This window comes from Strigops habroptila, chromosome 6, assembly GCF_004027225.2.
Source record: "Strigops habroptila isolate Jane chromosome 6, bStrHab1.2.pri, whole genome shotgun sequence".
NCBI lineage: Eukaryota > Metazoa > Chordata > Aves > Psittaciformes > Psittacidae > Strigops > Strigops habroptila.
In genome coordinates, this window is record NC_044282.2 from 35,789,647 (window position 1) to 35,802,217 (window position 12,571).

General features: G+C 37.3%; 1 protein-coding gene across 1 annotated transcript in view; it reads left to right on the top strand.

Moving 5' to 3' along the window:
* The first annotated feature begins 683 nt into the window (after positions 1–683).
* Positions 684–12,571, top strand: part of LGSN (lengsin, lens protein with glutamine synthetase domain) — a 55,361-nt gene continuing 43,473 nt past the window's right edge. Inside the window, exon 1 of the mRNA XM_030490431.1 lies at positions 684–788. Coding sequence (XP_030346291.1) covers positions 684–788 — 105 coding nt within the window. The remainder of the gene's footprint in view (positions 789–12,571) is intronic.

Genomic DNA, 12,571 nt, shown 5'->3' on the forward strand with positions numbered 1-12,571 from the left:
TCTGAAGGTATAGAAGACACAGCAGGATTGAAATACTAGACTGATAAACTAGCTTATTTTAGAACAACGGGGAAGGTTCAAGGCTGGAGCATGATAAAATGTGGTGTGTTCATATCTTTAGACAGAGAATGAGAAATAGCATATAAACAATTATTTCCTATTTCATAGATATATTAGCCTCCAAAAAATTTGCAGGATAGAATTGATCCCTTTTGCAGATGCACTTCAGTTCTAAGTCACAAATAAAATGAAAACCAGAAAGAAATGAATTAAGCAAATATGATCAAAATGTTTCGGGGTGTTGCCACTTAGTGCTAAGTTAGCAGTTATCTCATGAGAGGGCAGAAATGGACAGCTGAAGTGAAAACATCTTACAAGATTACAGCTAAATCAGTCCTTTTCAGTTTCAGTGCAGTATTGTTAGGTGGCATTTGAATGAATCTCTGCCTCAGCAATCCATCACTGTGTAAACACTACAAATGCTGAATTTAGCTTTGAAAGAGCAAATTAAAACATTATTTTCTCTCATTTGTTTGTTTGCTTCTGTCACGAGAAAGCTGTAATTTAAAAAGAATTAATTTATGGTCTGTGTAGCAGAATTTAAATATCATTAGGTTAGAATTTGCCCTGCTGAACTGGTAAATACAGTAATTTACAATTAGCTGCTTGCTGATGTCTTTCAGATGCTGATCACCATGAAACATAACCCCAGTGCCATGTCTGTTTCTGCCATCCTCCCACTGCTGCCTATTGATCTGGACCCCAGATTTCATAGGCTCTTTTCAGCAGTGAGTAAAGATTTGACATTGTTGGCAAGTTTACAATTTTCTGGTACCTGAATTACAATGATGCTGTGCAGCAATCTAACTAAAGCAAACTGGCAGAAAGCATGTAGTCACTTGCAGACCATATAGGATTTCGCAGCTATCAAAAGATTGTTTATTCCCAATACATTCAGCAACTCAACCCTATTAAACTATTAGAAAACAGTCTTGTTTGTTCTGTTCTCATAGTTATGGATTTGCCAATGTTGTAACCATGTGAACTTGATCTATGTCTTTCCTTGTCAGGGATCTAAAATCCATTGGTTATCTCTATTTCATTTATCATCTGTGCTATCTGAACTGCTAGTGATTGTTTCTACAGAGCATGATACACCTTGAAATCCACATCTAGTAATCTGCCTGACTTCCAAGCAACATTATTTAATAACACTGATGAAAACCAAGTACATTCCACAAAATAATGATTATATTATTTAAATTCCTCATAGTAGTCAAGGAAGAAGTACGCTCCTATGCAAAACATGCAGAAAAAATGAAAAAGAGCTACAAAAAAAGAGCTTAAAAAATGAAGGAAATGGTTTATTATTAGCATGAAACCTTAGTAGTATTGTCTTTTCTGAACTAATTATTAGTTTTCAATGGTTTCTAAATCCTCCACTATGCTCAGAAGGCATTGTACAAACTAAAGTGTTAGTAATAAAGATATGAAAAGATCTCTGCTTCTGTTTTTCGCTTTTCCTGCCTACCCCATCACTTTTCCTTGGCTATTCCACAGCACAATGCCTCCTTTGGGAAAACACATATTAAATGAATACGCAAAACTCCAGTTCAGTCTCATCTCTGAAAGCAATGAAGTCCACAAACATGGGCTTCATTAATACTCCCTACATTAACACCTCTCTTGTCACTTGCTGTTGTCCAGATTGAAGCTCTTCCATGGATTCTGAAAGGAGGAATGGTCTGCAATTTTCATTCCCTAGACTACTTAAAATTAGACAAGGGCCCCAGCCCTGGAAACTGATAGGTGCAAGGAATAAGCCTGGATAGTATCAATAATTTTCAGAAAAATACTCTCCAATTACACTACTGAGGGTAAGAAGGACATCTTAAGATCTTGCACACAGTGCAAGCATTGTGATGTACCCTAGTCAATGTGCCTTGCTAATGAAGAGGGCTGCATTATATTGAACCAAGGTCCTTTTCATTTGGAGTTTTAATTGTGAATATGGCTTTAGGATGCAACCATCTCATCTCTTGGAATCAGACTGACCCCATCAATTCTGTCGCATAAAACTGACAGCAAATAACAAGAGCTTTTAGTCATTGCGTGAGTTGGGACAGCATCAAACCAGCAATTTCATCACTAGCTTGCAACCACTATCCAACCACTAATAAAAAGTCTAGTCATGACTTTTGTTTTAAAATATGCTGACTTTAGAATAAGAGTGAAGTTCATACTTACAACAACCCAAACCGACAAACCAACAGCTGAATTCCTGTCTCAAAGTAGAAGAACAACTTTGTTAGATCAGGACAAACACCTGTCTAGCTCACTGATCTATCTCTGACAATGGCTACTAGTAGTACTTTGGTAAAGGCAATCAAACAGGGCAAACATAGAATGATTTTTTAAAACTTCCAACAATCTGAGACTCAGACGTTCAGAACAGAGGTCTTCCATGAATTCTTCCATTAATTTTGTCTCAGTGCTTTTTGAGCCCATTTATACTTTTGGCATCCACAACATCCTATGGCAATGAGTGCTACAATTTAATAATGTGTAACGTGAAAAATACTTCCTTTTATTTGTTCTAAACCAGTTGCCTGGTAATTTCATTTTGTTCCAGCTTGTCTTTGTGTTGTGGGAAACAGTGAATAGTTATTCCCTATGCACCCTCTCTCTGCCTTTCACAGTTTCTACAAAGTTTTTTCTAATTTCCACATATTTGTTTATTTTCCATACTGAAGAATCTTAGTTTATTCCCCGTGTGGAAACATTCCAAGTCCCCCATTATACTTACTTTCTGATTTGAGGTAGAATCACGGTAATTTATTTCTATTCAATGTATTTGATTCTTGACCATTTTCATAATATTTCTTGCTATTCTATTTTCTCTTTTGATCACTTCTGAACATTGAAAAAATGTTTTCAGAGAACTTTTCATAAGATCTGCTTCCAGGATCACCTTCCTCATGATCATTTGAAATGTAGTGTTTTGTTTCTAAACTTATGGTTTGCTTCTCTTCTTTATGATAGGTATGAATTTACATTCATGAAGGATGAATTTTATTTACCCCTCTGTCATGCAGATGTTATAGTTCGTAATGCCATTCTGCAACTTGTCCTTGTGAGTTCCAGTGCTGATTCTTGTAATTGATTTTGTACCATTTTGAGAATTTTTTGCCTCATTATTTACCTCTTCACCAGATCATTTATGAATGTGTTTAGTATCGTATGTCTAAACATAGATACTTGAGAGACTCTGCTGGTACCTTGCTTCTTTGTGAAAAATCTACCGTTTGTTTGTAATTTTTATTGATTATTCTTTGACCAGTTAATAATCCACGAGAGGACTTTCCTTCTTCCTCCATTGGCATTTAACTGTTTTAAAAGAGCCTTTGTCAAAAGCTTCTTGAAAATCTGAATTTAATTGAGGAGCTTCAATACTAATTCCTCAAGGTAATTATTGCTCATGATAATAGACATAATTTATAGTTCTTGATCAGGGATTAGGATTCAGCCATGCTTATGCTGCTGAAAAGTCCAGACTTGACACCTGTCAGTGTCTCATCTATAATGAAGAAAAGCTCAGGCAAGCAGCAGGAAGCTGTTTTTTGGGTCTCTCCAGGAAATGTTTTCAGTTGAACCCCTTTACGCAGTTCAGTGAAGGACAGTGGGCTAAGCAATACCCTAAACTCCATGTTGGTGATTGACATGGGAAGATGAAAGCTAGAAACTGTATTTTTTAAAATCAAGATTCAGGTAGCTAGTGTCTAGAAATCCTTAGTAACAACTAATTTAGAGGACTTCAGTATCACTGTAACCAGAGATAAAAATCACTATGCATTTCACTGCAAATCTTCACTGATATGTCTTGATTGTGAAGACAGCAGTAGTTTTCTAAGATTGAATAGCTTCATAGACATGTATCCTATGAAAGGGCTCAGCAAACTAACAGGAAGCTAGGCTGGAATGAGATTTTGATTAATCTTTTCCCATTTTCTTGGATGCCAAGACTACAGTTTCTATGTTTTATAGTCCTGACTCCATGAGGTATTGCCTTTCCGCAACAAAGACATTTTCTCTGCTGTAGCCCTCTTTTGGCCTCTTTTTTGCTCTTTAAATTTATAGGCTATACACACTAGTGTACATTGATGATAATAGTGATCTATTTGGGATCATGGGATAACAGGGAAGCAGAGATGTCACAAAATGTAAATGTATATAGTCTTAACGGCAGGAAATAGGTACCAAGTCTATCTCAGTTTCACTGTGTGAAGCTTGACAAGTCAAGGAATACCTAAATTTAACCAAAGAGGCAGATGCAATCTTGCCAAACCTTCTAGATTTTTTCTTCAATTTTACTGGTTCATAGCCATTATGAATTGGGAAGAAGACAGAATTTAATCTCTAAGCAATAAGCAAAATTTACTATGGCCTATCTTTAGAGTTATTGTGGAGACTGATTTTTCTTTGTCTGGGAAAAGATGTCAGAATATCGTGCATGGTGTCTGTCAAATATCAGCTGGTTACGAGTAGAAGTCTTTATGCTTGAGTGGCAAATACCAAACTCAGGAGTGTTTAGATGGGGAATCGGAATTGGAGATTGCTTCGTAAGAGGTGACATCTTAGAAGATCAAAGCACTTTAAAGTATCTGTAACTGGCATGTTCTTAAAGGTGTAGTCTGCTAAAATATAATAAATCAAAAAATAAGGGTTTCAAGGAGCTGAAATTCATTATGATATATGGAAGAAAATGTATCTGAATAGAAATATGTAATAAGGCTGCACTGCTTAATCTACCATCCAACATAAAAGAAACATAATATTTATTCTTTGTTAAATCTGTTGAACCTCTGAGGACTCATTATGGCTGTGTTTTGCCTCTTGGACTTCAGTTATGCACCTAAACTTGGGCACATATGATTCAGTCTAGTTATGCAAGATAAAAATTCATTACAGGAGTAGAGCAGATTTATTGACTTCAAGTCAACACTGAATTTTGAGATTAAAATAATAAAATAGAAATTCATGAGGCACATTTATTAGCTTTTTCCACTGATAAGGACTTGCTGAGAGAGTAGCTTCCTTGTTATATAAGCTGTCTGACAAATGTAGTCTGTTTCTATTACCAAAGTAATCCTAATTTATCCAAATATGTTTAATGTTCATGTATTTCACAAGTAATGGCAACAAATAATTTGTAAGCTAGAGTGCTTTCTTTGATGCTTTATCCAGTATTTTTCTATTCACTGTGTTTGGCAATCAGAAAATTACCACTTGGATTTCCTACCATTCTGCTATTTGACCAGGTTTTGGGGCAGTTTCTGATTCTCCCCATTCCTTATTCCCTAAGCAGTCCTGGATAGAATCATGGAATCATAGAATGGTTAGGGTTGGAAAGGACCTTAAGATCATCTAGTTCCTACCGCCCTGCCATGGGCAGGGACTCCTCACACTATACCACATTGCCAAAGGCTCTGTCCAACCTGGCCTTGAACACCGCCAGGCATGGAGCATTTACCACTTCTTTGGGCAACCCATTCCAGTGCCTCACCACCCTCACTGTAGAGAACTTCTTCCTTATATCTAACCTGAACTTCCCCTGTTTAGGTTAAAACCCATTACCCCTTGTCCTATAGGTACAGACAGATCTTCTTTTCCATATCAGTATAGATGAGAGTGTGTAGAGGATACAGTCATGGTGTTGTTTCAACTGCTTAGTTGGAAGACAGATGTATTTATGAATAGTATAGTGAAAAGGGAAGACTAAATTTGGTGCTTTCAGTAAAACTTTAATCGAATCAGAATTCACAGTAAAATTTATTAAACTTTCACAATTCACAGCCTTTTGATTTTTCAATCTGTAGTCCTCTGCATATATCTGAAGAGCAATACAGACTCATGAAAAACTAAAGAATTGATGTTCTTAGACACTGCCTGTACAGATGGCTCTTCCTGAAATAAGAGTAAAGAAATAAGAGGAAAAAAAGGAAACAAGAGGATAAAGAAACACTGGGAAAAAATGTAATTTGCTGAAATCTTCCTAGTATCTCAGGCGCGGATTCCTGAGGTTGTATGTAAAATCTCACATTTAGAAAACCAGCTGAGCCTCCTATTAGAAGCAATTATTGTATCTTGCAGCTACTCCTTGTATTATTATTTGCACAAAGATTATAAAGAAGTATTATGTCTTTGTAAAAACCTAGACCAAGTTATAATAACTCAGTTTCATTTCTTGACTTTCAATGTGGTTTCTGAAAGGATTAGCTTATGTAAAAGAACTCAGGCACGATATGTTCTTCCCTTGAGACAACCCATGTTCATTTAAGTCCCCAGCCGTGCACCATGGAGTCTTGTTTGTCTCTCGTTTAGCACAGGCTGCCAGGCTGCTTCACACAGCTTCTGGAGAGGCAGAAAACAGGTATGTATACTGCATTCAGAAGCAAAACAGAAAAAAAAAAAGTAAATAAAAGGCTTTATCCATACCAGGAGACAATTTTTGAGACCCATAAGTATTAATACAGATTTTTACTGCAGAACAGCATACAGAATTCCCAAAGTTTATACAGTGGGGTGTTTTCTAACCCAATTACATGCCCAAGAAGCTCAGCAGTTCACTATATTCAATAATTTGAATCCAAAACTGAGTAACTTTTACCCTTGTTCTGGTTACTGGTATTTTTGGAGGATACAAGCTGTCTTTAGGGATTCCTAATTTCCTAATGTCATCTAACATCTATGATTGTGCTGGCCTGGGCTATAGAACTACTCCTTTGACCGGCTTATATTTATTTGTGGAACTGATGTCCAGTCCCAAGATTTAAATCGTACTTGATCCTTCTCCTGCCAAAAGTAACTATAATAAAGCCTAAGGTATTAAGGGTCCAAAAGCCTTGCTTTTGGCTGGGATTTTCCTCCTGCTGTGAGATGAAGTGCAGTAAGCTCCTTGCCCTTCAGTCAGGTACAGCTGCTATGGATTGATCAGACCCACTCAGCATATGGATGCTGTGTGGGAATAAGGCCAACACACATAGAAACATAAGACCATAATGTAAGTAGAGGTCTGAACAAAAGTTATCAGAATTACTTTATTTCAGACTTCAGGTATTATTAATATTATCTTATAAGTTGTTATAGGTCTGATGCTGTTTATACTGTGTCTAAAACGTGCAAATCACAGAAAAGGATGATTCCTATATTTTCTGCTGCAGCCTGCTTTCAACTAAGTGTGGAGAGTGGTATGACCAAGAAGTCGTTCTGCTCATGCCCTTTGTAGAAATGAAGCATTTGGAAAAGGAAAGTAGACCATTTCACTGGACTGTGAAGAGAGCACAAGAGATACCTTGACCCCATAGAGTAGTAATTAGGGCATACACTGGGAGGACATTGACCTGGATTTTGAAATATTTCTGTGATGAATGTTGGCATTAGAGCATCATAGGTAAAATATGTAAAACACCTTTGGATACGGATCAGTGCTTACAGCTCCATTTGCTCTCTTGTTCACCCAAAAGTCTTGCCTGCTTCATCATGTCCCCTCTTGCATTTGTGCTGTGTGGCCAAATAACTTTTATGTTCTTCTGTGTACAATGACAGTTCCAGCAAAACTGATGGCAACTACTATTTTTATCCAATTGTTCCTTTGTCTGGTGCTTAAGGTACAATCCAAAGCTACTTGGGCTTAAATTTCTTCAAGTAGTGGAGAGTGATGACGCTGTACATCCACCTCACTAAAGGAGATGTGGTATCAATCTGATGTTCATGCATAAAATTTAAAGAGCAGCTTTGTGTCCTCAGCCTTTGTTTGTTTTAAATGCTAAATTCTTCAAAATGTGGCTTTAAAAACAAACCCTCCACAAATAAGTCTGAGTTTTTGATCTCTGGGGATAGGTGAACTGAACTGCAAGTTTAAGAAAGAAACCAAATCTCCAAAAGAGAAACCAGTGCCCTTTTGTTTTTTAAAGTAATTAGTTTTGGCTGACTTTAGATAACTTTCTAACATGTACATTGGTGGGAGAATGATTCCATTATCTATACTGCTTTCTTTCTATAGGCTATTTACAAAATCAGGGTATCTAACAGAAGGTTATGTAGTGCCCAGATGCTTAAGATAGACGTTTTATCAATTTATGTACATGTTAGACCTTTGTGACTAATACATATTTCATCCACAAAATTCACAGATCTGCAGAATTTGAGATCACCTCAGAGACATGTATGTTCCCAGCTCGTCTCAGAAGAGTAGAATGTCTGCTCTACATCTCACATTCCTTGGTTGCTTCTCTTAAAAAATAGCAGATCTGTATACATTTCCCATTATTTCAATACACTGTCAGTTGTGTTAGCCAGTGAACAGAGATCCTAGGGCAATTAAGAAAAAACATTTTTATTTTAAATTCAGTGCCAGGAATTCTCATCACTAGAAAATGTTTGATGACAAAGAAATAAAATAATAATGATGTGTTCTGAATTTTACACTGAGCTGAAACAGTATTCCAGAAATATTACTGGAGATAAGCAGCCAAAGGAGATTTCTGATAATTAGGTGTGATTTCCAACTGGATAATTGAGCCAAAATGATGCAGATGCATTTCACTGTCTTTTGTTAATATACGGTGTAACTTCCTTTGTCTTTCCTTTTCCATTTTTTTTCTACTTATTGTATTTGTTGTAGTGTGTTGAGCTAAGCTTACTGAGGGCAAAACTAACTTCTATTTTATACTTGTACAGCATCCACAACATAGAGCTTAACTGAAACACCTATAAGGGGTTAATAATCCATGTTTAATACATAACAAGATAAGAAATGATGACTAGTGCTGGACTATATCTAGTACTAAGAGGTATAATAGTCTTTTAAAAGACTTTCAACATAAATAAAAGAAATGTAACATCAGATAAAACTTTCTACTGTTAGACCCGCACAAAACGTTTTTGTTACCACTGATAGTGGTATAACCCTTGGACTGATTTTTTTTTTTTTTTTTCTTGTAGGAAAGCTGCAGTAAAGGACATTACAACTGCTTTACTGTGAGATGTGTCAGGGTGCTGAGAGCACCAGTTGTGCTTATGGCCTTGACCAACCTCACCTGAGACCTCCACCCTCTGCCCCAGGGCTCTCTGTCCTTCATTGCTGTCCTGAAGCCTCAGCTGTGGTGTAGGTGTGCCTGTTTCCTGGATGGGCCTCAGAACTGTGTTGTAGGTGGCTGGTCTTCCCGGATGGACCTCTCAGATATATGTCTGAGCCTGTCTCCAGCCCTATCTCTTTTGCTCCTGACCGAGTTCCCTGGATGGACCCTGGATGTGGCTCATCTCTTCTTGTGGCTGTTGAGGGAACCTGCTACTAGCCCCTGTGGGACTGTGCCCTGCTGGTGACCTATGCTGGGGTCACCTTGGATCCTGGGTTGCCTTCTCATAGTGGCTGCCTCTCACTATGCCTGAGCATGAGTTTCATCTCTGTAGCTAGAACTGGTTAATTTCAAGGGGTGATTTTTACCAGAATTGCAAAATAGAAAGCACTCTTGCAGAGAGATAACAGCTTTCTGCTGGTTAAAAAAAAAAGGGGGGGGAAAAAGAGGGGGCTACCAAAAAACCAAAAAAGCATTATTTTTACTCACAGAATGCTTAAGTGCAATTTTTTATTGACTAATTTTTTGCTTTGCATAACTTCATACTGTCATGTTGAAACATTAGATGAAGAAAACCACATTTCCACCTGAAAGGAAATAAAATAGTAATAAAATGAGCTGAGTAATATTTCCTGCAGTGTTCAGTATATGCTGTCCAAGGGTGCGGCTATGGCAGAAGCACTTGTGAACAATTCAATATTCAGTTCTGAAAGATGAGGAAAGCTGTTCTAAAGTAATTTCTTTGACCTCCAGAACCAGTGGTGTTTCTTTAGCTTTTCTTTTTTTACCTTTTGCTGATTGGTTTCTGCATCAATAACACTGTCTGCTTTGTTCTACTATAAACACTTATAGTTTATGGAGTTTAGGAGTTTATGAGTTTATGGAGTGCACTGCATCTTTGTGCTTAGATGTGTGTCTGTGTGTGCAGGTGACTTAGAAAATGATAGCCTGGCTTTGCACCACCATTTAATTCCTGCAAGGGAAACTTCTTGTACCATGTCCTGTCACAGCCCATGAATATGATTGCATGTGCTCCTATTTCCCTTACTAAAACAAGAAAAAAATCTTCAGAAAGCTTACAGAAAAGGGAGATGATTGTTTAGGAAAAAAAATATTTTCTTTACTGGCCTCAGAAAACTTCTCAAGACAGGTTTTCCAATACTAATCTTTTGCCTGCAGAAAACTCAGACTTCTTGGATGAGGAATGTAAATAAAAGGCATCAATCAGGCTATGGGCGAACAAGCCTTCTGAATCTATGTGTCTCAGTGGAAGCCATTAATGGCCTCAAATGTACCACCTAGTTGTTTATGACTTGGCTGCCAAAAGGCTTGCGCATTCAATTTCTAGCCTGCTTTCAGGCAAGATTGATAAGATAGTCAGTGACAGTGGTGATAGAAGACTCTGTACCAGCCCAGACACCTTTGCCTGAAGTAAAATGGGGATTGTTTACAAGTTTCCTCCCACAGCAAGGTTGTGGGCTCAGCAATCTGCAACAGACAGACAGGAACAACCAACCTGGGACTACCAATGTTCTCAACCACCTAAACAGAAGTTCACCATTGCCTAATTAGCTAGCTTTGTAATGCTATATTTTTACTTTTGTGTACTTTGTGACCTGAGCTACACCATGTGTGTTTCAGATGTGGAGCAAATATAGCGGAATACAAATGTGCTTGATTGTGGGCATTAGCAAATTAGGTGGTGATGAGTAATCTGTGCTTTCAGATTCTTACTGAGAACAGTTCTGAATCTACAGCTTAACAGATGTGTCAAGCAGAAAATAAGCTATATCAAAGTGGAATATTAAACAATAATTATCTTGCAATTTGATTAAAATAAATTTCAACTGCCAATTATTCCTCCTCCAGATTTCTCAATATCATCTCTGAGGAGAAATGTATGAGCCTGTCTTCTAATTCAAGATGGACAGATTGGGAGAACTAGCCTTTTTGGTTTTGCCTCCTTTTCCTTATGCGTACCTGAATATTTGATATGTATAAATACATACCAGATACACACTTTTATATACAGAATTGGCATATTTGCTTGTCTCTGTTGTTTGCTACTCATGTTTATAAAGAATAAAATATCAGGACAGATATCAAATCTTCCATATATTTCACTGGAATACCAATGAAAATTTAATCTGATTTATGATCTCTTAAAAATTCTTCCTTCAGTTAAGTTGCTTGAACACTTTCTGTTCACAGAAGGTATAATACAACAATTTAGATGTCTATCTATCTACAGTGTGGATGAAGCTGGACCACTGTGCAGAAAAGACTGCAAAAAATTCATGGAGCCAGGAAGAGAAAAGCTCACAGGGAATGGGGAAATGTCTGTTCCCAATATTGTTTGTGCCTTTTATCCATGTCTCTTAAGTGGGTATTGCACTGGCAGAGCTCAGATCAGGAGCAAGAATGAGAAACACGGTTTCAAAAAGGCTGTAGACATCTGTGCCTTCTTGCTCGTCCTTTCAGGCTAGTGCACACTGTAGGGCACAAAATGTGGACAAACTGGCTATACACAAGGGCCTGAGAGTCTTACTCCAGCCCAGCAGGAATAACAGTGGTTGCAGGTGAGAGAATCTCAGCAGCATGAGAGGTCACTTCTGGTCTGGGCACATTCAGCCCCAAAATCCAGACTGTAGGTGTGTAGGATCGGTTTCAATTGCTGTGATTCTAGTCCACTTGAATTCGTCCATGAGCTGTCATATTTCACAAACTGTGTGTAATATTGTTGGACTTCATTGAACTTCATGGGGAAAACATTGTGAAAACAAATGTTTAAAATGCAGTTTATTACAGATACGAGCCTATTAAATTGAAGAACATTAAGTATTGAAATAAATTATTAAGAAAAATCAAAACTAACAGACAATTGCAGGCATCCTCTTGAGGAGAAATCTATTTTCTGCTCAGCCACAAGCTCAGTAATGGTGAGATATGATCCATTTAATGCAGTTTGAAATGTAAAAGCACTCGTACTAGATTGCATCGTATGAACTGTGTGCTCTGACACTGCATTCAAAAACAAATACTGCAGTGTTGTATGAGAACAATATACACAACCTTTTCTCCTCTGGGAAAATTCAGCACCCCTTTTTCTGTATTGGTTTTATTTATCACCTCAGAAAGTTCTTCTAAAGCTAGACACAGTTGTTAGGATTTTACAAAAATACTTATATTATGTTTGTCCTCATTAGCAAGCTAAGAGGTGTTCCTCCTTAGCATTCAGAAACAACTCCAGCACTTCAGTGAACAGATTAATAATGAAGAGAAAATGAGATAAAGAAGCTTCCCGTCCTTTAAGAGATTGTTTAGATAGGAAGAGATTAATAGCATCCGCTAGGGGATTTAAACCAAGAATCTATCTTCAAAAACTTCATAAGTGATAATGGCACAAAGAAGTCAAAGCAAGATTTAAATAAAAA